Here is a 24,073-nt window from a genome sequence, read left to right on the forward strand (position 1 = left end):
CACCCCGGCCCCTCTCCTTCCTTCCTTCCTTCCTTCTTCTGCTCGTTCCTCTGCTCGTTTCTCCAGTAACCCTGGTCTTTTCATAACTACTCGAGATTGTTGACCTGCAGCCCAGGTTTCAGACTCTGATTGCAAAAAAATGAATTCCCTCCAGGAATCATTCAAAGCGGGGGAAGGTTTGGGGGGTTTGGGTTTTTTTAACTTTTGGAGAAGAAACCGTCACATTGCTTTGGAAAAGGTTGAGAGGAGACCCCTGTTAAGTCAAGAAGAAAGTACAGAGGATGTCAGAATCTGATGAGAACAGCACATTAGTGTGTATTCAGACTCTGATCTTAACTCTCATTTAATTAATCTGCGCTCTGGAAACCTATCTTGCAACATTTACTTTTAAAAGAGCCTGGTTAAAGTAAACCTATACTACCAGTTTTGCTTTTTCTGACAGTTTGAGGAAGACCTTTTTAACTACCACAAAACATTCTACAACAATTCTTGAAAATCTCCTAAATTGGAGTCTCTATTATGGCCCCATGAAAAGCATTAATTCCATTAAGATAAGGAGTATAAACCCCTGGCTGGTGGAATAGGTTCTGCTACTTTAGGAGCAATGTGGGGTGTGAGCAGATGGTTTTCATGCCAAGAACATGCTTTCACTTTGTATTCATGCTTGAGTTGGTGTGATGGTCTCTGTGGGTGCGTGGATGCTTTGGGCGTAGAAATCTAGAAATCCTGTTGCTCAGTTTCTAGATGAAGTCATGAGCATGGCCATCTGTGGAGCTCTGGCCCTGCCCCCAATGTGCAAAAAGGCTGGGAGAAAGGCCTGGAGTTTTCATGTGTTTTAAGACCCAGATTTAGGTGCTCTCTTCTCACTGGAATAACTAAGTGCTCTCCACTGGCATCGAGCCCTTTCCACAGTTTTTAAGGCTCTTAACCCACACTTTCACTCCTCTGCTACTAGTCTTCAGTATTGTTAACAGCAAGAGAAAATTGGGTTTGTTTTAAAATCTACTTCTCTGAGGTGACACAGTTGCACAGCTGTAGCCCCAGCTACTCAGGAGGCTGAGGTAGGAGGATCGCTTCAGTCCAGAAGGTTGAAGCTGCAATTAGTCATGATCGTGTCACTGCACTCCAGCCTGGGCAACAGAGCAAGGCCCCATATCAAATATAGATAGACTTATCAGACCCCCCTGACCATTTAGCAGTGCTTTGAGAAATGCACTATGACCTTTCTGTGTCAATGGGAATATACAGAAGGAACGTTCAGGACCCCACTGTCCCCCACAGCCCCATTGTTGTCTCCAGCACACTGCTGGGACACAACGAATGCTCCAGGACGGACAGGGACCTGATGTGCGTCAGGATCTGACCAGACAGGAGTTTCTGCCTGTTATCTGGGTGCTACGATTTCGTACCATTCTCTGAGGTCCACCACCTGCCTTGCCTGGCATGGTTTCCTTCGTGATCATCCCTGCTGCCCCTGGGGACAGACCCACTGGCCCTTCTGCAGACAGCTTCCTGCCTTCTGCTCTCCAGGGGGTTCTGGGCAGAGTCCATGCTTGGAGACAGGATCTGTCTGCCTTCAGCCCTCACAGTACTTTAAATTAAAGCAAGTTTGCCCATAGTTCAAAAGAGCATTTGATTCACTTTTTTCCATCACGTATCCCTTGAGGCTGGACTTCAGGAATCCTAGAAAATTAATAGGACTGCAGTATGTAAGGGGTCAGAGACAGGCCAGCTGGGCATCTGCATTCCTCCCTGCCACAGGCCTCTCTCCCAGGGCTGGTTTAGTGTAGGGTATTGCCAGGAAACGGACTGAGGCTGCTTTGCTAAGAGCTCCTGAAAATGCCCTGGGCCTGCCCTGGCGTTTCTGAAGAGCCCTCACAAGGGACAGCCACCATGTGAGTCAGGGAATTCTGGGTTCCTTGCTGGTGGGCTCCATCCTGCGATGGAGTGAACCAGGCGAGAAAGGATGACGATGTTCTTCGTGTTCCACCTAGACATGCCCCAGGAACCAGAGACTTGCCCAGATGGCAACACTGGCACAGATGTTGACGGCTGCCCAACTGGTGCCACACTGAGCAGGGAGCATTGTGCTGCACATGGCTGGGCCCTCTCTCCAGTTTCCTTCCTGCAGGCATCCGAATACCCTGGAAAGGATTTAGCCCCTGAATTCCAGAGAGAAGAAAGAACAGTGAAGAAGTAGAACTGGTTTCTGTGTAGGGAGAGGAAAGTCTTAGTGGCAGCTGCGGGCAGGGTCTCAGGCTGCTCCTTGGCACCACCCACACAATAGTGAGCTTTCCCAGCTTTACCGATGAGGAAGATGTTCAAATAGATAAGACTTCAGCATTTGAATTATTTTCCTATAAATGTATTTATGTGTAGTATGCTAGCACCAGCCGGTAAGCTGTGCCCCACATAGGAATGGGAAAGCGAGGCTTGTGTGAGTTTTTGCGGGCATGTGCGTAATTACCTTGTGTGCACACCTGCACGTGCAGAATCGTCACTTTCTGCTGGTCAGTTTCTTTATCCACACATGGTGCCCCAGCCCCAAGCAGGTGTGGAGACCAGCGTTTCAGAGGACGCACTGTCCACAGCCTCCCAGGTCCGAGTGGATCATTGGGCAGGGGTGGAGGCGGACAGTGCGCTGCCCTGTGAGCTGGAAGCCTGTGCTTCAGGGAGTCATAATGGGCCTGTGCTAAGTGGGTGATGCGGTGAGCATCCCAGGGTGACTAGAGATAGCAGCATCACGAACTTGTGGGTTTATTGAACAAGAGGTAACATCAGAGAGGATCTTGCCTTCAGATTCAGCAAGTATGAAGGCAGAAGAGCATGGAGAGCAAGGCCCCACATCCTGCTTAGTGATGTGGAAGGCCCAGAAGAACCTGTTTCTGCAGCAGCCAGCAGCTCCTGTCACTCTCTGACCCTCCAGCTCATGCAGCCATACAGGGAGAAGAGGGAATTTCGGCTGTTTAAAGAACACAGTTGTGAATCTCAGAATGTGCCTGAAAGGAATAATGACAGATAAGGCCGGAAACAAAACTGATGGCTTGAAAAACATTTTTATGGAATGTGTTTACTACCATTTGTTTTACTACAGAGGTAGATGGGACTCTTAACTTTTGGGTACTTGGAAACATGCTGAGAATTGAACACAATCCTGATCATCACTCCTGCCTGGCCGTCTCCTGGGAGGCTGCCGGGTGTCACGGAGCTGGAACACACCAGAGCCCGCTAGGTGTTTGCAGGGCCCTGGAGGCCAAGGCCACCCTGTGTGGGGTCCCTGTCGGCAGCCAGGTCCCTACACAAACAAGTAATCCTATTTGGCCTACTTGGCTTTGAACATGACCTGCAGCCTAATTTGGGGTTAGGGGAAGCTCTGCTGTCCCCTGCTCCTTTGTATGTTGGGTGACTTCAGTGGCTGGCCACATACCCATTTCTCCCAGCTACTCATTCACGGACTTGCCTAAGTTCTAAGACAGTTGCACTTAGAAAAGAATGCAACACATCAACATTTACTGTTCCTGAAAAAAAAGTTTGCTCAACATGGTCCTAAAGAAGCTTGGAATTTCTAAGACCTTCCTTTATAAAATATAGTGTTTTTGGGGGAGTTGTTGTTTGTTTTTTGCTTTTTTTTGTTGGTTTGTTTTTTGTTTTGAGACAGAGTCTTGCTCTGTTGCCCAGGCTGGAGTGTGGTGGCGCAATCTCGGCTCACTGCAACCTCTGCCTCCTGGGTTCACGCCATTCTCCTGCCTCAGCCTCCTGAGTAGCTGAGACTACAGGCGCCCGCCACCACGCCTGGCTAATTTTTTTTGTATTTTTAATAGAGATGGGGTTTCACCATGTTGGCCAGGATGGGCTCGATCTCCTGCCCTCGTGATCCGCCCGCCTCAGCCTCCCAAAGTGCTGCTACGATTGCAGGTATGAGCCACTGTGCCCGGCCTATAAGATAGAGTTTTTTAAAAAAAAACTTGTGACCCCATTGTCACTAAGGGAGAAAGAAATTAAGTATTGTCAAAGTTTTATAAAGAATGGAAATGTATGACATTATACTTCGAAGGAATTTGATGTTGAAATTTTAAAGAAAATTTGTCATGTTGATGAGAAAGCTTCACTTTCCTGGGAACGTCATTCATTTTAGGGTGTGAGATGAAAATCCTGGCTAGGGGAGTCACAGGTCTGATGTACAAGGAATTTGCTTTCTAAACAGGTTGTAACTTGTCCTAAGTCCATGTTGGAGCACTAAGAGGTGACACAGGCCAGAGATGTTTCGTTTCCCCTTTCCTGCAAGCTGGCATCAGCCCTGTGTTTTCTCCTTTCAGCTGAAATAAGCGAAAGTTCTCGGTGCGGGCAAAACAGCCCCATTTCTGAATGGATTTGGGAAGAAAGCTGCTGGTAACTTGCTTATTAAAAAGCTCCTTAGAATTAAGGCATCTACACACTGTTTTCCCACCTTTCATCTTCTGGGCTTTCCTGCCATCCAGCATTCTTCTGAAGAGAGGTTCCTAACCCACTCAGCGCGAGTGTCTCCAGTGGGTAAATACTCAGCAACTGAACGTGGGTTTTCCACGCACTTCAGGCTTGGAGGTTGGCCATGTACAAGCACACTCCTTCCCTTCCCAGGCCTCTCCATGCCACCAATCACTTTAAAGATGTAAACTCAGTAGATTTCTCATCCCATAAAAGGTCATCTTCACATCGAAAGGTGAAGGCCACCACTGTTCTCAATGCCAAGCAACAGAGCGTTCTGAGATGGGCGTTCTTCCTTGCACAGCAGCTATGGCAGGTTGTTCTGCAGCCACCCCTTAGAGGGGGCTGTTCCTTGTACCCTTGTACAGTTCTCATGTTTACACACTTGGGCCGAACAGTTTTCAGCAAGGGTGTGTGTCCACAACCGATGGCAGTAAGAACCAAGCTGAGCTGTAGGCTCTTTAAAAGGAAAGCCTGGCATAAACCCAGTATGGAAAGGAACATTACCAATTCTCTCAAATTTTGTCTGCCAGGGACAAGACCCGTTCATTCTCTTGCTCTTTTCAGAACTGTGAGCTTCAAGTATTCTTGCTTCTCTGTAAAGAGAAGACATCTCCCTTCTCTGAAATCCTTCAACAAAAGAGAAGACTCTTGGCAGGGTGGGGGAGTCAGTAGCTCAACACTAGACATCCCTAGAGATGGGACACGTTTCCGTCTGCACACGTCTTGGGTCCGAGTCCTTAGGTGTTCGGATGCAATACTTTGTGAATACTGAAGCTACTGCATGCTTGGTGTAGCTTGCAATTTCTCTGTATTTAAAAGCAGCTGTGTTTATTTTCTTCAAAATAGCCTGTATATTATTCAGAGCAAGCAGTGTAAATATTACTGAGAAGTTACTGCAGGGATTTTTGTGACAAAGTTTGTATGGGTTTTTTAAAAAAATCTTAGACACCCCTTTTTAAGATGGGGAGAACAGGGTTGACTGCACCGTTGAACCCCGCCCAGCATTATAAGGAAATGTTTTTAATGACTGCTGCATCTTTGTAAACATTTGGTCATCTAACAGATGGTTTTAAAGTATACAATATCTAAAATAACGATAGCCCTGTATCCATACATTGTTTCATTGAAATAATTCTGTATTGCCTGTTCTTGGTAGAGCCAGAGTCCTCAAGGAAAATCAGGTAAATGAAGAAAATGATGGCGCCATCTTAACCAGACTTCTGCACAGTAATTTAAGGCTGTCATAGGGAGACTTGGTTCAAGGCACAGTTCTGGGATCGGGGCCTAAATGTGCAGTTTCTGAGAACCTTCAAGACCACTCACTGGGCAGGGCTCTGTGTGGAGCACCGGAGCTGTTTGGATTCCCCAGCCCTTTGGTCATACCCTAGAATTCCATGGAGGCTGCAGAACTTCAATGCAGCTGTTTTTTACAACACATATTTTTGTCAGATTGGTAAGGAAACAAGAGTCACAGAATACTTAAGAAATGGAGACTCCAGTACTGTAGGATGGCCTGGGAGGATGCCCAAGTCCCAAGGGGAGGACACAGCATGTTCCTTGGGCACGGCCTCAGTGGGGGCCTTCCCCAGGCGCAGCTTGGCCACCTGAGGAAAGGGTGTTTCGGAGGCGCAGCCACACACACACACACACACACACACACACACACAGCGCTTGCAGCCTCACAGTCACGCCCGTCACTCCCTGCCCCTCACCCCCCTCGAGAAGTTAGTGGTGTCACATACTTAATTTTATAGACAGCTAGGAATAGATTGTGAAGAACACTCAGTTCACTGCTGTGTTATGTTTATATCACAAGCTTCAATTAAAATGGATTTTAAAGGATTTTAGGATTTACTTTTAGCATTAACCACTTATCTACTGACATACTGTTAGGATTCAAAACCAGTTAAGTGTAAGAATTACTTCATGTGGTTTTCCTAGGGTGATATTTATAAAAGGTAGAAAGCATCCAAGTGGCTCCTCAGTAATTATAATTCTTAATGATTTTTCTCACAACTGTGCCCTTCTGTCAAGGTCAATGTCTCAATTCATTATCAAAGACAAAACATACTGTGCCAAGCTGGGGCACTGTATGTGAACAAAGTGGAAATGCTTCAGTCACCTCTGCCGCAGCTTGTGATTCCAGCAGTTCTGATAAGCGTTCTGTCACATGATAAGCAGCTCATATAATTCCAACTGGCATTTCATTTCTGTCCTAATGCTAAATGGTAACGCTTAACAGACTAAAAGCCATGTGCAGAAGAAAGGGCTGAATGAGTACCACCTCCCCAGGTTCCAGCGCAGCGCTCGGCTCTGAGAAGTAGAGCCCTGGAGTCGGGTGGGCCATCCACTGTCAGGCCAGTGTCTCAAGAAAGCCTGACTAGCTGAGCTGCTGCTCTCTTTTTTGTGGGGGGACTTTTGAGGCTTTTTTTTTTTTTTTTACAAAGTTTGTGATCAACTATTCACTACAATTGAAGTGTTACTTTGTCAGAATATTTATTCCTTTGTGTGACATGCTAGATTCCCTGGATGTAGCTGATCATTTTTATTTTGTAAATATTACCTAACTTTACATAAACTATATCATAATAAACTATTTTTGCATCACCCTTTGCATGCTGTGTAATGAGATTTTGTTTAGTTGAGAGACATCTGCAAAATAAGCATGCAGGTCAAATCAAAAGTCAAACTGAGCAGTAGCCTCCAGCTCTAGAGTGGGTTGATTTCAGTTTCATTACTTCTTTTTTTTTTTTTTTTTTTTTTTTTTTTTGAGACAGAGTCTCGCTCTGTTGCCCAGGCTGGAGTGTACTGGCGCGATTTTGGCTCACTGCAACCTCCGCCTCCGGGGTTCAAGTGATTCTCCTGCCTCAGCCACCCTAGTAGCTGGGACTACAGGGACCCACCACCATGCCCAGCTAATTTTTTGTATTTTTAGTAGAGACGGGATTTCGCTGTGTTAGCCAGGATGGTCTCCATCTCATGGTCTGCCCACCTCGGCCTCCCACAGTGCTGGGATTACAGGCGTGAGCCACCACCCCTGGCGTTTTTTGTTGTTTTGAGCAGGTCTCACTCTGTCACCCAGGTTAGAGTGCAATGGCACAATCTTGGTTCACTGCAGCCTCTGCCTCCTCGGCTGAAGTGATTCTCCCACCTCAGCCTCCCAACTAGCTGGGACTACAGGCATGCACCACCACACCCAATTAATTTTGCATTTTTTGTAGAGATGGGATTTCCTCGTGTGGGCAAGGCTGATGTCAAACTCCTGGGCTCAAGCAATCCTCCCACCTTGGCCTCCCAAATTGCTGAGATTAAAGGCATCAACACAGTGCCGGGGCCTCATTACCTCCTTTTGAATTACAGTGGATTTTTTGGGGTGGTTTTGTTTTGTTTTTTGAGACAGAGTCTTGCTCTGTTGCCCAGGCTGGCGTGCAGTAGCACTATCTCAGCTCACTGCAACCTCCATCTCCCCAGTTCAAGTGATTCTCGGGCCTCAGCCTCCCAAGTAGCTGGGATTACAGGCATGTGCCACCACACCTGGCTAGTGTGTGTGTGTGTGTGTGTGTGTTTAGTAGAGACGGGGTTTCACCATGTTGCCCAGACTGGTCTTGAACTCCTGACCTCGGGTGATCACCTGCCTTGGCCTCCCACAGTGCTGGGATTACAGGTGTGAGCCACCGTGCCTGGCCAGTTTTCAGCATTTTAGAATTACGGTATTTCACATAAAAATCTGGATTTTACCTGTTCATACACAAGCCATTGTAAGAAATACTTTACATCCAGAATCTAATTAAGGTACACTGCCTCAGTTAAAGAAGCCTTCAGGGGCTAAAGGGACGATGAGAAGTGCTGATGGTGGTGATGCTTTTATTAATCAAGGTCCTGTAATTCCCCATCCCTGTCCCTCTTATTAATAGATTTATTTACAATAAAATTTTACCTTTTGCTTAAAAAAGAAAATGCATTTTACATCATGACCCAATATGCACACACACTAACAACCTGAAATTTAACAAAATAGTGCACCCTTACTATATACACTTTGATTATCTTGTTCACTTTTTAAAATTCTGATTGTGATCTGCTAAATAAATTTAAAATAACAAACTGGGATTTTTAGGTTGGGCACAGTGGCTCATGCCTGTAATCCCAGCACTGTGGGAGGCTGAGGCAGATGGATCACTTGAAGTCAGGAGTTCAAGACCAGCCTGGCCAACATGGTGAAACCCTGTCTCTACTGAAAATACAAAAATTAGCCAGGCATGGTGGCGTGCACCTACCTGTAATCCCAGCTACTCAGGGAGGCTGAGGCACGAGAATTACTTGAACCCAGGAGGTGGAGGTTGCTGTGAGCCTAGATCATGCCACTGCACTCAAACCTGGGCAACAGAGCAAGACCCTGTCTCAAAAAAGAAAAACTGGGTTTTTTAAACAATGTATTCACAACCTTTAGAATGAAATGGGTGAAATTTGTGGGAATCTAAACTTTTATCCAGATAACATGGAAAAAAAGTTGATTCTACCAATAGATCAATTTAAGAGGCCAGGCATGGTGGCTCATGCCTGTAATCCCAGCACTTTGGGAGGCTGAGGCAGGTGGAGCACTTGAGGTCAGGAGTCCAAGACCAGCCTGACCAACATGGTGAAACCCCATCTCTACTAAAAATACAAAACTTAGCGGGGCGTAGCAGTACACATCTGTAATCCCAGCTACTGGGGAGGCTGAGGTGAGAGAATCACTTGAGCACGGGGGACGGAGGTTGCAGTGACTGAGATTGCACCACTGCATTCTAGCCTGGACTATAGAGCGAGATTCTGTCTCAGAAAAACAAAACAAAAAGTCAGCTTAAGAAATGTATAAAACTTAGCCAAAAGAAGTTAATTGTAGACATAAAAGATACACATTTTCAGTCTACTATTCTAGTTGTTTAATGATTTTTCTTTTTTTTTTTTGAGATAGAGTCTCGCTCTGTTGCCCAGGCTGGAGTGCAGTGGCACGAGCTCAGCTCACTGCAAGCTCCGCCTCCTGGGTTCACACCATTCTCCCGCCTCAGCCTCCCGAGTAGCTGGGACCACAGGCGTCCACCACCACATCCAGCTAATTTTTTGTATTTTTAGTAGAGACAGGGTTTCACTGTGTTAGCCAGGATGGTCTCAATCTCCTGACCTTGTGATCCGCCCGCCTCGGCCTCCCAAAGTGCTGGGATTACAGGCGTGAGCCATCGCGCCCAGCCATTTAATGATTTTTCAATAATTTTTTGCCCATTTAAAAATATTATTATAGTCAGATTGTATCCTATGGTTTCTGTTTGGTTGGGTTTTTGTTTTGTTTTTTTGTTTGTTTGTGAGAGAGAGTCTTGCTCTATCCCCCAGGCTGGAGTGCAGTGGTGGGATCTCAGCTCACCGCAACCTCTGCCACCACCCACCCCCTGGGTTCAAGTGATTCTCCCACCTCAACCTCCTGAGTAGCTGGGGCTACAGGAGCACGCTACCATACCCGGCTAAATTTTTTCTATTTTTAGTAGAGATGGGGTTTAACCATGTTGGTCAAGCTAGTCTCAAACTCCTGATTTCAAGTGATCTACCCGCCTCGCCCTCCCAAAGTGCTGAGATTACACACATGCACCACTGCTCCCGGCCTCCTCTGGTTTTAACATATGCTATTTTTGTAAAGCTATGTAAATGCAATTTTTTTTTTTTTTTGAGACAGAGTCTCGCTCTGTCGCCCAGCCTGGAGTACAGTGGCCGGATCTCGGCTCACTGCAAGCTCCGCCTCCTAGGTTTATGCCATTCTCCTGCCTCAGCCTCCCAAGTAGCTGGGACTACAGGCGCCCACCACCTTGCCCGGCTAGTTTTTTTTTTTTTTTTTTTTTTTGTATTTTTTAGTAGAGATGGGGTTTCACCGTGTTAGCCAGGATGGTCTCGAGCTCCTGACCTCGTGATCCGCCCATCTCGGCCTCCCAAAGTGCTGGGATTACAGGCTTGAACCATCGCGCCCAGCCATAAATGCAATTTTTAAAAACAGTTGGCATTTGAAAATCCAACACTGATTCATGACATCCTGGTGACAGAGTGAGAATCTGTCTCAAAAAAAAAAGAAAGAAAAAAAATGGCTGGGCACAGTGGCTCACACCTGTAATCTTAGCACTTTGGGAGGCTGAAGCAGGCAGATCATGAGGTCAGGAGTTTGAGACCAGCCTGGCCAATATGGTGAAACCCTGTCTCTACAAAACTACAAAATTAAACAGGCGTGGTGGCATGCGCCTATAGTCCCAGCTACTTGGGAGGCTGAGGCAGAAGAATCACTTGAACTCAGGAGACGGATGTTGCAGTGAGCCGAGATCGTGCCACTGCACTCCAGCCTGAGCGACAGAGCAAGACTCCATCTAAAAAACAAAACAAAACAAAACAAAAAAAACAGAAACACCTTAACAGCTTTGCATAGAAGAGAACTTCTCAATATGATGATAAAGACTATATATAAAAAACCCACAGACAACATCATACACAATAGTAAAAGACTGAACGCTTTCCCCCCTCCCATCAGTAGCAAGACAAGGATATCTGCTCTCACCACTTTTTTTTTTTTTTTTTTTTTTTTTTTTCCGAGATGGAGTGTCTCTCTTGCTGCCCAGGCTGGAGGCTGGAGTGGGGCAAGGCAAATGACTCACCACACCCTCCGCCTCCCGGGTTCAAGCGATTCTCCTGCCTCAGCCTCCCGAGTAGCTAGAATTACAGGCATGTGCCACCACGCCCGGCTAATTTTGTGTTTGTAGTAGAGACGGGGTTTCTCCATGTTGGTCAGGCTGGTTTTGAACTCCCAACCTCAGGTGATCCACCCGCCTTGGCCTCCCAAAGTGCTGGGATTACAGGTGTGAGCCACTGCGCCCGGCGTCTGCTCTCACCACTTCTATTCAGCATTTTACTGAAGGGTCTACCCAGAGCAATTAGGCAAGAAAAAGAAAAGGCATCCAGATTGAAAAAATTACAACTGTCTCTGCAAATGAAATGATTTTGTACATGGGAAATCCTAAGGAATCTAGCAGAAAATCTGTTAGAACTGAGTTCAGCAGTTGGCAGGATACAAGATCAGTTTACAAAAGTCAGTTGTATTTCTTCTATACTCTAAGTATGAACAAATTAAGAAGGCAATTACATTTACAGCAACATCTAAAAAATGCTGTGTGTAAGACTTGTACACTGAAAGCTACAAACCTTGTTGAAAGAAACTGAATAAAATGGAAAGGCATCCCATGTTCATGGATTGGAAGATTTAATATTGTTAAAATGGCAATATTCCCCAACTTCATGACAGATTCAACACAATCCCTATCAAAATCCTAGCTGGGATTTTTTTCCCCCCAGAAATTGTCTGGACCTAAGATTCATATGGAGATATAAAGGACCCATAATATCCAAAACAATGTTGGAAAAGAAGAATAAAGAGGACTCACATCACCAGGTTTCAAAATCTATTACAAAGCTTCAGTAATTAAGACAGTGTAGTAGGCCAGGTGCAGTGGCTCACAGCTGCGAGCGCTTTGGGAAGCCGAGATGGCCAGAAGCTCGAGACCAGCCTGGCCAACATGGCAAAACCTCATCTCTGCCCCCCCAGTAAAATACAAAAATTAGCCAGGAGTGGTGGCACATGCCTGTAGTCCCAGCTACTGGAGGCTGAGGCACAAGAATCTCTTGAACCCAGTAGGCAGAGGTTCCAGTGAACCAAGATTTTGTTAATGCACTCCAGCCTGGGCTATAGAGCTAGACTCTGTCTCAAAACGAAAACAAAAAACAGTGTGGTCTTGGCATAAGGATAGACATTGATAAATCAGTGGAACAGAATTGAGAGTTCAGAAAAAGCGTTCCTACAGTTATGGTCAATTGATTTTCAACAATGATGCCCAGACCATTCAGTGAGGAAACAATAACCTTTTCAACAAATGGTACTGGGACAACTAGATATCCACATGCAAAAGAAAATGAAGTTGAGCCTCCTACCTTGCACCATACACAAAAATTAACTCAAAATGGATCACAGACCTAAGTGTGAGTGACAGGAATATAATATACAAGAATGGCCGGGTGCAGTGGCTCACACCTGTAATCCCAGCACTTTGGGAGGCCGAGGCAGGCAGATTACTTGAGGTCAGGAGTTCGAAACCAAAGCTGGCCAACATAGCAAAACCCCATCTGTACTAAAAATACAAAAATTAGCTGGGTGTGGTGGTGGGTGCCTGTAGTCCCAGCAACTTGGGAGGTTGAGGCAGGAGAATCGCTTGAACCTGGAAGGCGGAGGTTGCAGAGGGTTGAGATCACACCACTGCACTCCAGCCTGGGCAACAGAGTGAGACTGTCTCAAAAAAATATATATATATATATGACAGAAAAAAACCTAGGAGCAAATCTCTGTGACCTTGGGTTGGGCAATGGTTTCTTAGATATGACACCAAAGCACAAGCAACAACTGTAAAAATATTAATAGATTATACCAAAAGCAAAAACCTACATGCTGCAAACAATTCCATCAAGACCTATTACCCAAAGAAGGGAAACATTTGCAAATCACTTCTTTTTTTCTTTGAGATAGGGTCTCGCTCTGTTGCCCAGGCTGGAGTGCAGCCTCAATTTCCCAGGCTCAAGTGATCCTCCCACCTCAGCCTCCTGAGTAACTCAGACTACAGGAGTGTGCCACTATGCCCAGCACATTTTATTTTTTTATTTTTTATTTTTGGTAGAGACAAGATCTTGCTATATTGTCCAAGCTAGTCTCGAACTCCTGAGGTCAAGCAATCCTCCTGTCTCGACCTCCCAAAGTGTTGGGATTACAGGCGTTGGCCACTGTCCCCAGCTTGCAAATCATGTATCTGTTAAGGGATTCTTATATCCAGAACATATACAAAGAACTCCTAAAACTCAACAACAAAAAGACAACCCAAAAAATGGGCAAAGGATTTGAATAGACATTTCTTCAAAGATGACATACAAATGGCCAATAAGCTCATGAAAAGACATTCATCATCTTTAGTCATTAGAAATGCAAGTCAAGGCTGGGCATGGGGGCTCATGCCTGTAATCTCAGCACTTTGGGAGGCCGAGGCGGACAGATCACAAGGTCAGGAGACCGAGACCATCCTGGCTAACTCAGTGAAACCCTGTCTCTATTAAAAATACAAAAAATTAGCCAGGTGTGGTGGCAGACGCCTGCAGTCACAGCTACTTGGGAGGCTGAGGCGGGAGAATGGCGTGAACCCGGAAGGCGGAGGTTGCAGTGAGCCGAGATCGCGCTACTGCACTCCAGTCTGGGCAACAGAGTAAGCCTCCATCTCAAAAAAAAAAAAAGAAAAAGAAAAAAAAGAATGAAAGAAATGCAAGTCAAAACCACAGTGAGACACCACACCCACTAGAAGGGCTCTGATCAGAAAGTTACATCATGCCACATGTTGGCAAGGATGTGGAGGAAAAGGAACCCTCATTCCCTGCTCGTGGGAATATAAAATGATACTTCCATTTTGGAAAAAGTCTAGCAGTTTCTCAAATGGTTAAATAGTGTTATATGACCCAATAATTTCACTGCTAGGTGTATACTAAAGAAATGAAAACATGTCTGTCCAAATACTTGTAGACAAATGTTTATAGCAGCATTATTCATAACAGCCAAAAGGTGGAAATAATCCAAATTCCCACCAACGAATGAATGGGCAGACAAAATGTGTTATCCATACAGTGGAATGTTATTCAGACAAACTAAGAAATGAGGTGCTGAAACATGCTGCAGCAGACATTCCCTTGAAGCATGACAAGGTGAAGAAGGCAGAGACAAAAGGCTGCACAGAGGATTCCATTTCTATGAAATGCCCAGAGTAGGCAAATCTATAAGACAAAGTAGACTAGTGATTGCCAGGAGCTGGAAGGTAGTAGGGAATGGGGAGTGACTGCTACTGGGACAGTGTTTCTTTTTGGGGTGATGGTTACACAACTTTGTTAATATACTAAAACCCACTACTGAATCACATGCTTTTTTTTTTTTGAGATGGAGTCTTGCTCTGTTGCCCAGGCTGGAGTGCAGTGGCACTATCTCGGCTCACTGCAAGCTCCGCCTCCCGGGTTCATGCCATTCTCCTGCCTCAGCCTCCTGAGTAGCTGGTACTACAGGCGTCCGCCACCACACCAGGCTATTTTGTTTTGTATTTTAGTAGAGACGGGGTTTCACTGTGTTAGCCAGGATGGTCTCAATCTCCTGACCTCGTGATCCACCCGCCTTGGCCTCCCAAAGTGCTGGGATTACAGGTGTGAGCCACTGCGCCCAGCCTTATATGCTTTTAATGTGTGGATTTTATGGTATGTGAATCTTGATCAAGTGTGTTTTTAAAAACTGGATTGGATCATGGCAGCTCCCATTGGTGCTGAGCACAGCCAGCAGCCCGAGGCCTTTAGTGACGCCTTTCTTTAGCAACTGCAGACAGCAAAAAGCAGAGCTGCAGGTTGAAGGCTCAGAGTAATGGACAGAGCCCTAAAATGAGTAAGAATGGGTGCAGGCAGGGCCTGAGTGGTCACCAGAAAAGAGAAAGAGGAGTTGGTGCCATCACATACATCCACCTCATGCCTTATTCTGAAATTCGAGTGTGAGAATACATGTCGACACGTAAACCAGCTATGATTTTAAAGGCGTTGGCTGTGGTCTTGAAAAGAGTCATGTGGAAACCCATCACCTTAAGATTTTGAGTGTAAGGATCTTCACGACGAAATTTCTGAAAATGGTTCAGTCTCAGCTTCAGTTCCTGAGGCTGGAGAAGGATCCTCTAGAAGCCACACTGTAGCAGCTGCCCTGAGTCAGGACCTCCACTTGGACCCAAAGTAGGATGTCTCTCATGCATGTCGCTCCCAGCAACGCCAGACGGGATCCGCACAGGGCTGCCTCTGCTGCTCATTATTAATGCCTCTAAAGTCATTTCCATGGTTCTTTGGGCTTCGTCTTTAAAGGATTCAAGTGACTGAGACTATCCCAGAAAACCTTGCAGCTAGCGAAACTAGAGTACAACTAAGAACATTTTCAGACCTCCAGTGTGGATGACCTGAGCATCATCTCGCAAACTGAGGGCACTACAAGGATGGTAAGCTGAAATGGACATGAATATACTCTGTTAGATCAGACTAAAAAAAAAAAAAATTGGGCCAGGTGTGATGGTTCACACCTGTAATGCCAGCACTTTGGGAGGCCGAGGTGGGCAGATTATGAGGTTAGGAGTTCGAGACCAGCCTGGCCAACATAGTGAAACCCCATCTATACTAAAAATACAAAAAATTAGCCAGGTGTGATGGCAGGTGCCTGTAATCCCAGCTACTCAGGAGGCTGAGGGAGGAGAATCACTTGAACCCAGGAGGCAGAGGTTGCCATGAGCCGAGATCACGCCACTGCACTCCAGCCTGGGCAAGAGAGAAACTGTCTCAGAAAAAAAAAATTGTGTGTTGCTTTAAAAACCTATAGAACTGGCTGGGCGTGGTGGCACACCCCCTGTAATCCCAGCACTTTGGGAGACCGAGGCGGGGGTATCACCTGAGGTCAGGAGTTCGAGACAAGCCTGACCAACATGGCGAAACCCCGTCTCCGCTAAAAATAAAAATTAAAAAAATAAATTAGCTGGGCTTGGTGGTGGCACATGCCTGTAAGCAGGAGGCTGAGGCAGGAGAATCGCTTGAACCCAGGAGGCGGAGGTTGCAGTGAGCCAAGATGGTACCATTGCACTCCAGCCTGGGGGACAAGAGCGAAACTCCGTCTCAAAAACAAACAAATAAACAAAAACCTATAGAACCAACATAGTGCTTTAAAATATGGATCACTGCATTGGTTCATTCCAACAACCTAGGTATATTCAACAGTGTGGGCAGACTGTTAAGGGTGTATGGTACTATCACAATTTTTTGTTTGTTTTGAGACAGAGTCTCGCTCTGTCACCCAGGCTGGAATGCAGTGGCGTGAGCTTGGCTCACTGCAGCCTCCACCTCCCAGGGTTCAAGCAATTCTCCTTTCTCAGCCTCCCAAGTAGCTGGGATTACAGGTATGCACCACCACACCCAGCTAATTTTTGTATTTTTAGTAGAGATGGAGTTTTGCCATGTTGCCCAGGCTGATCTTGAACTCCTGACACCCGCCTCAACCTCCCAAAGTGCTGGGATTTCAGGTGTGAGCCGCCGCGCCTGGCCAGCTACCATCACAATTTTTAAAATCACAAGTGTTGCAAGAGTTTAAAGTGTTTTAAATTTAATTGTGCTAATATTTAACATGTACATCATGTTTTGTTCTCAAGCTGTATCACTGCCCACATAGTTAACAACATTGAATCCAAACCACTAAGTTCATGAGAGGCCATCCCAGGAGAATAAGGCGGTTACAGGGGAATCTTCCTAGAGCCTCTTTTGTGACTGTTGAACCTACTTCGGGAATGTATTACTTCTTTTGAAGTTTCCCTCTGAGAGGAGCCAAGATAATCTTATAGGCAAAAAGAGGCTTCAGGTGACACACACACACTACACAACCCCCTCCCCAGCCCTCATCTTCAGCGAACCCCTGCCCTCTAGCATCACTCGCCTCAGGTGTTGGAGCAGAGGCCGGCCTGCAGTTCTAGGGTCTCCTGGGCATGCCTGCCTGTTACTGGCATAGCACTCTTTGTGTATGGCCCAAGGATGTTCTATACCCATGGCTGGGGCAGCAGGGCAGAAAACAGCCTCCACTTTTGAGGGAGATTTTAGCACTGCAGGTCCTCAGACCCCGCTCCCTCAAGGGACATCTCACTTCAGTTCTTTTCAGAAAGGCCCACTGGGCTGGGTGCAGTGACTGGCCTGTAATCCTGATACTTTGGGAGGCTGAGGCAGGAAGATCACTTGAGCCCAGGTGTTCAAGACCAGACTGGGCATGAGACCCGTCTCTACAAAAAAATTTAAAATTAGTCAGGTGTGGTGGTAAGCCTGTAGTCTCAGCTGCTTAGGAGGCTGAAGCAGGAGAATCCCTTGACCCCGGGAGGTTGAGGCTGCAGTGAGCCATGATCGTGTGTCCCCACTCCAGCCTAGGCGACAGAGTGAGACCTAGTCTCAGGAAAAAAGAAAGGCTAACTGGCATCTGAAACTTTTTGTGAGATTCAATTTCCCTCTGCTGCTAAGATAAAAATAAGAAAGTATTACATATATGAAATAAAATAATTTCACATTTCTTAAAATATTCCTGTAGGCAGCTTGGCCAAGTTACTTTGTATGCATCCAACCACGGATGGCACTGGAATGCCTTCCACCTGTGCTGGGAGTGGGGCAGGTCCCCAGGAGGCAGGGTGCATGCCACACAAGTCAGGACAACAGCAGGGACTGAGCTTCGCTCCAACTTTTGGTCTAGAGAGACCACCCTAAAGTCTGGACATTTGGAAAATATTTTAATCTAGGAGGCACCCAATGTGAGGAGCAAACTCACCCATCCAAACCCAAAGAATGGACTCAGAGACCCGGAGAACAGTGAAAGAGGCTTTCAATAAGATCGCGTGTCTGATGAGCAGGCACACCTGGCACAGTTTCAACAAGCAATGTATCCCCTAGTGTGCAGGCTCCTCCTTCCTTACAGGCTGAGTACCATGGGGTCACAATCTTCCCGGACGGTGCTTACTGGTTGTTAGCCGGAGGCTTTAGGCGTTTTCTTTAGGATTGTCTTGCTGCATTTTGTTAACAGCCTACAGTGCATTGCAATCTTAGTCCACTTAGGAGCTCTTCAAGTATTTATTTGACTTATGACCTAAGTAGCTAGGCTGGCTGTTAGGAACAGACAAAGTGAGCTATTTTACAGGCCAGTAAACTTTCCTTTTAGACTAAACTTTTTTGGTTCGGGTGAGGGCAACTAAGAAAGTGGGGAGGGGGCAGAGGGGGGAGCCGACAAGAAGGCATCGGCTAGCCTGAGGGGCCTAGCACATCCCGTTTCTTCCGTAGTTTGCTGACCTAAGCCAATTCAAGGCACTTTGTCTTAAAAATGGACCACTGTATACCTTATTTCCTTCACCCAAGTAACAGCTTAAAGTTTTACTTTGAGTCACCTGTTCTTTGACCAACAGTTTCTAAATAGCTGTATACTGCCCCCCAAAAAGTTGTATTTAACAAGGAGCAGCCCCTATTTGAATGATTTAGCAGCAAGCTAAGGCAAAGACACACAATGGTCACATTCCAGAATAAGAACATGTTTATTCAGATGAGCCAGAAGTCCAGGGTCACGCGGCTTTGCCTTCAGGAGATGCTTTACACACTCTCCCATTTTCTTTTCAGAACATACACTGTGGGAATTCACAAACTAAAACAAATTTCTGGTGACTTCCAATCTGTACATTATACTTTACAGTTTCAATTGAATTTTTTTAAAACTTAACTTCCAAGCTGGCCTGCTTAACACTGTGAGTCAAAAGTAACCCTAAAAAGCAAAAACACACAGCACTGAAGGGTCTCTGGGTGGTAATGTCAGCGTGGGCTGGGGAGGTGAGACCAAGCACATGGCCAGCAGACCGCAGAACGGGCCCTGGGGCTCATCATACAGAAATATGACAAGATAGTGAAGTCACAACTTCAGATGTCATTGGAGCTATCTATATATGACACACACATTATAAACAAATAACCTGGAACATTTCACAACATACGACACCTGTTCTACCTGGGAATGCAAACCCTGACCTGCAAATAAGAACACAGATGTGGGAGACACCACAGCCTGAAGCTGCTCTCCTCTTCCCTCCTCTTGTCTCCTCCAGTCCCGTGATGGGTTACGCTGAGCCAGCAATGTGCATGCACTAACTCCACAGGTGTTAAAGGTAAGGTCACTTCTAAACACACAACAAAATTACCTTAAACATTAGGACGTTAAAAGTTAAAACCCCAGCCAGGCGTGGTGGCTCACACCTGCAATCTCAGCACTTTGGGAGGCTGAGGTGGGTGGATCACTTGAGGTCAGGAGTTCGAGACCAGCCTGACCAACATGGTGAAACCCTGTCTCTACTAAAAATACCAAAAAAAAAAAAAAAAAAAAAAAAAAAAAAAAAAAAAAAAAAGCCAGATGTTGTGGCAGGCGCCTGTAATCTCAGCTAATTGGGAGGCTGAGGCAGGAGAATCGCTTGAACCCAGGAGGTAGAGGTTGCAGTGAGCCAAGGTTGCACCATTGCACTCCAGTCTGGGCCACAGAGTGAGACTCCATCTCAAAAAAAGAAACAGCTGCTGGCCATCAGTCCTGACACACCACGGCACTTATTACCCAAGGACAGGCTGCTTCAGAGCTTGGCACTGGCATGCACACTGGTTTTAAAGAGCAATTATGTAAGGAAGCAAGGTAACGCCAGCCTTTGGTGGCAGTGGTGCTCACAGGGTTGCCCCGAAGGCTGCTTCTGCCACCCGCACTGCACACTCACATCTTCCCTTCCTCCTGACTTCCATTTCCTCTCCCTGCTCTGAGGATCGAGCCCTGACAGGGACAGACTGTGAGGGACAAGGAGACTGTTGGCCCCAACCAACCCCAGTCGTGCCACATGGAGAGAGGGAAGAACTCTCAGGAAGATGCTGAAAGGGGCCGCGTCAGCCAAAGTAGAAGGGGCTTTTCTAGAATCAGGGAAGGGAATGGGACCGACCCGGAAAAGGCACTGTGCCTTTTCTGTGCTGTGGCAGAAGCTTCGATTCCAAACCAAGATACGGACCACACTCCTGAAAGCACCCCATGGCAGGTCGTGACTGAAGTTATTTTGGCAAAGGGGCAAAGAAAAAATCTGGCCCAAAATAACTGACCTGAAATAACAGAAATTTCCCTTTCCTAACCTTCTTTAGTTCAACTTAGTATTCTAATAGACGAGAATTTGGTTTAATGTGAGGTCTCCCTCCCTCAGAAGGCACAGCAGCCCGCAGGGAGGGCTCAGCCCCATTCTTGGTTAGGTTTGGTTTTGGCTGCAGGTGTGGCAAGTTCTGTGCCATGGAAGCGATTTCCCTCCAGCTCTGGAGACAGGTGGAGCACAGCTTCAGTGACTTTTCTTTTTTTGTGGGAAAAAGGTATACTTTGTAGGGTTAAACTCTTCCCAGATGCGCTCAAATTCTTCCAGAAAAAGCCGCACGTACTCGTCGTCCTCCATGATGAGAACGTTCTCCCTGTTGTTCTGGATGGCCTGCGTGGTCCAGTTGAGCGAGCCAGTGATGAGCACCCGCTTATCCACGATGGCAAACTTGTGATGCATGTAGCCCAGGTCCTGATCGTGCCGGACCTGGATCCCTGCAGAAAGGACAAGATGATTTCATTCCATGCAGGAGTCCCGCCTCCAGTGTGGACTGTTCCTGGGGGCTACCGGCTTTACTTTATGTTTCCAGTTTGGTGGGCCAGGAAAGCCCGCCACGCTTTCACAGAGTGGTGGCAGCTAAGCTCCCAGGAGGGACACTGAGAACCACAGAGGGGACATCACACACGGGGCCAGAGCATCACACACAGGCCATGGGGGACTGGGCGGGCCGTGGTCTGGGTGAGACCACACCTCCGAGTCTATGCCAGCCAGTATGTCCCTTCGGGGTTACTGTTTGCTGTCGAAGCTGTCACTAACCTGGTCAGAGGTGACCAGGGCAAAGACAGAGTGTGAGCCTTCAGGTTCTGACTCTTCCACAGCTAAGGCTGACAGCCGTGCCCGCTCTGCTCAGAGAGGCCCCGGTGTCTGGCAGCAGAGCCCAATTTGCTAGCACAACCTCGGCCACCAAGGCAGGAAGGGCCCTAACTAACAACGCACAAATGAATTCTCTTCCACACCCCTCTGCTTCCTTCACCAAAGAACCAGGCATCCGCACCTCTGCTCTTCCCAGCTTTCAAACTCCTCCTGGGAAGGGCCTGTGTCTGTCTCCCCCAGAATCACTCATGACCTGCCTCACTCATGACCTGCTCAAGGAATGAGGCCGTCAGAAATGGGGGTTAAAAGAAGTTTTAAACAGGCTGCCATGGAACACAGTTGCCAGATTTTCCAAATCAAAATACAGGACATCCAAGTTAAATGGAACTTCAGATTGAGAGTAATCTTTGAAGGGAAGTGTGTCCCACGGAGTACTGTGAACACAACTTAAAAATCACTCCCTGTGCATGGAACTCACATTTAATTGTGCCTCCTGAATTGGGCCTGGCAGGATGGGGATGCGGTGGCTTCCTTACCTCGGGGATCCAACCCTTCTTACACTCTGGCCACTCCGCCGGCACGTCCTGTCGGCACAGCCCTCCAAACACATTCCTCCACATGGTGGGCAATCTAAAACCCCACCATTGCCAACACCTCCTGCCTCCGCTGGGATCCACTGCCCACTTCCCCGTCCCCTCCCCGCAGCCCACCACCTCTGGCCACAGAGGACTCCCTGCCGTTCCTCACAAGGAAGTCAGTATGTGACCCAGGGCGTCTGTGCTGCTACCCCTTCCAGCTGCATGCCTCTCCCTCCGGAAAGCCCACGCGTGTCCGCAAGGCTCCTGCCCTGAGTGTCACTGCCCCTGGGCAGCTGACCTGGCCCACACCACTTCCTCCCACACCACTGCCTCCTTACCCTGCTTTATGAAATTTTCTTGACCCTTCTTAGTGCCCTAAATGAAATATTCGTGACTTAGTTGGCATTTCCGTGGGAACCTGGCCTTGTGCCCTAGGATGTTCCAGCTCCTCACAAATACTGGCACACAGGGGACATTCCTTGAACAGATGAATGCCACCGGACAGCCTCGAAGTCAGCGAGGATGCTGGGAGGCCATCCCAGAGGGAATCCGATGGGACCTTGGTCTAGGGGCCCTTGAAGGGTCTTCACCAACCTCAGTTTCTACAACTCTAAAAGCAAGTCAAACAGAACTGTACTGTGCACGCCTGGAGGTCCCCAAACCTCCCGTTAAAATGACCAACACATGGGAGGACAGCTCTTGTGGCTGCCTCAAAGAGGAGGAAACATCCTCAATACGAAAACCACGTGCCCCCCTCTGCTTCCACGTGGGGTGCAACATGCCCCACACCACCCAGGGCAGGGAGGGACCCTGGCTGACTCTGGAGAGGCTGCTCTGCGGCCCAAGTCAACGAGAGGCCATGGCTGTGCAGAAGGAACGGGCGGCAGTGACCACTGCCCAGCTTGGACAGTTGCCAGGCTCCACGCGTCTCTCAGTCACTGTGACCACCAGAATGAACATGTAGGCGTGACCTTCTGGGCGCCTGAGTGATGGAGACAGACAGAGGCCCAAGAGTCTGTGCGTGCAAATACATAAAGGGAAGAGCAGGCTGGGCCGCGGAACCGGGCCAGGATGGACTGAGAATCCTCAGGCGGGACAAGGATCCCAAATATTCACACTTCCTAGTCCCTTCTGTCCCCACCCCATGAGACAGGTGCCCCCGCCAGAGAGATATGTCTTCTACTCCTTTTGCAGCTGGGAAAACAAACGAACGTCCTGGCGCTGTTTTCTAGAACATATGTTTAGGTCTCCCAGAGCCCGGTGGCCTGAGGTTCACTCGGCGGCAGGTGGCCGCCTCTCCCCAGAGCCCTTCAGTCTGGAAGTCCAAGCACAACCCTGGCGTCCAGGTCCCCGGCCAGAAGGTTCCAGGTTACCACAGGCCGTCCGGGGGTCTCCGGCAGCCCGCAGGAGGGCGGGCCCGGGCTGCAGCAGTCACGAAAACTCCGCTGGCGGCGCCCGGGGAGTTGCTAGGGGAGCCTGCTCTGCCTCTAACCCGGCACACGCAGGCTCACCAGCTTCCAGCATGCCAGGACAGGTCACTTAGAAAACTGCCCCCACCGCGGAGGCACCGAGGGCCCGGCTCGCTTATGCCCACGCAGCCTGCTAGACCTTTCGTGGGGGCTCTGCTTTCTCCGCGTTACACCACCCCTACTCCACAACGCCACGAGGAAAGTAAATGAGGCCTCAGCCCGTCCCCAGACCCCCTCCCCTAAGTGTCCACCTTTGCCTAGGACCCCGGGTGGCTCAGGCCGGCCTTCTCCGCCTGGACCCCGCCGGGCCTACCTGCCTTGCGCAGCAGGCCGATTTGCGAGCCGTTGAGGGCCATGTAGTCGCAGTCGGTGACGACCCGCACTCGCACCCCGCGCTGGTGCAGCAACTGCACGGCGCGGCCCAGCTGCGGACTGGAGAAGGCGAACAGGCAAAGCTCCAGGCTGGCGCGGGCGGCCAGCAGGGCACGCAGCAGGCGGCTCAGGGCGCTCTCGCAGTGGGGGAGGCCGCACGGGCAGCCCTCGGGGAGCCCGGCCAGCGCCGCGCCCGGAGCCCGCAGCAGAGCCTCGGTACAGGTCACTTGCGACGGGAAGAACAGTACCTCGCGCCGCGGCCGCCGCCGCCTGGACCGCAGCCAGCGCAGCACCCCGGGCAGCGCCTCCAGGGCCAGAGCCAGGCCCATAGCCGCTGCGGCGGCCACCTGCCAGCGCAACCGCCCCATGCCGCCGCTGACCTGGGCCCCAGGCACACGCCGCCGCACCCGAGTCTGCGCGCCCCCAGCCCCGGACCGCCACGCGCCAGGCCACGCCCCCGTCACGCGCCGCCAACGGCCACGTGCAAAGTCACGCCCCAGCCCCCGAGGGCCACGCGCTAGGCCACGCCATGCCCCCACAAATG

At 48.4% G+C, this 24,073-nt stretch overlaps 1 protein-coding gene across 1 annotated transcript; it reads right to left on the reverse strand.

Annotated features, from left to right (window-relative positions):
• Positions 1 to 20,196: 20,196 nt before the first annotated feature.
• Positions 20,197 to 24,073, reverse strand: PLD6 (phospholipase D family member 6). The gene is made up of 2 exons (XM_017895595.1): positions 23,471 to 24,073; positions 20,197 to 20,731 (listed from the first exon to the last, which is right to left on the reverse strand). The coding sequence occupies exons 1-2, from the start codon at positions 23,895 to 23,897 to the stop codon at positions 20,484 to 20,486; spliced, it is 675 nt and encodes a 224-aa protein (XP_017751084.1). The 5' UTR covers positions 23,898 to 24,073; the 3' UTR covers positions 20,197 to 20,483.

Source organism: Rhinopithecus bieti, unplaced genomic scaffold (genome assembly GCF_001698545.2).
Source record: "Rhinopithecus bieti isolate Rb0 unplaced genomic scaffold, ASM169854v2 scaffold_26813, whole genome shotgun sequence".
In the NCBI taxonomy this organism is placed as follows: domain Eukaryota; kingdom Metazoa; phylum Chordata; class Mammalia; order Primates; family Cercopithecidae; genus Rhinopithecus; species Rhinopithecus bieti.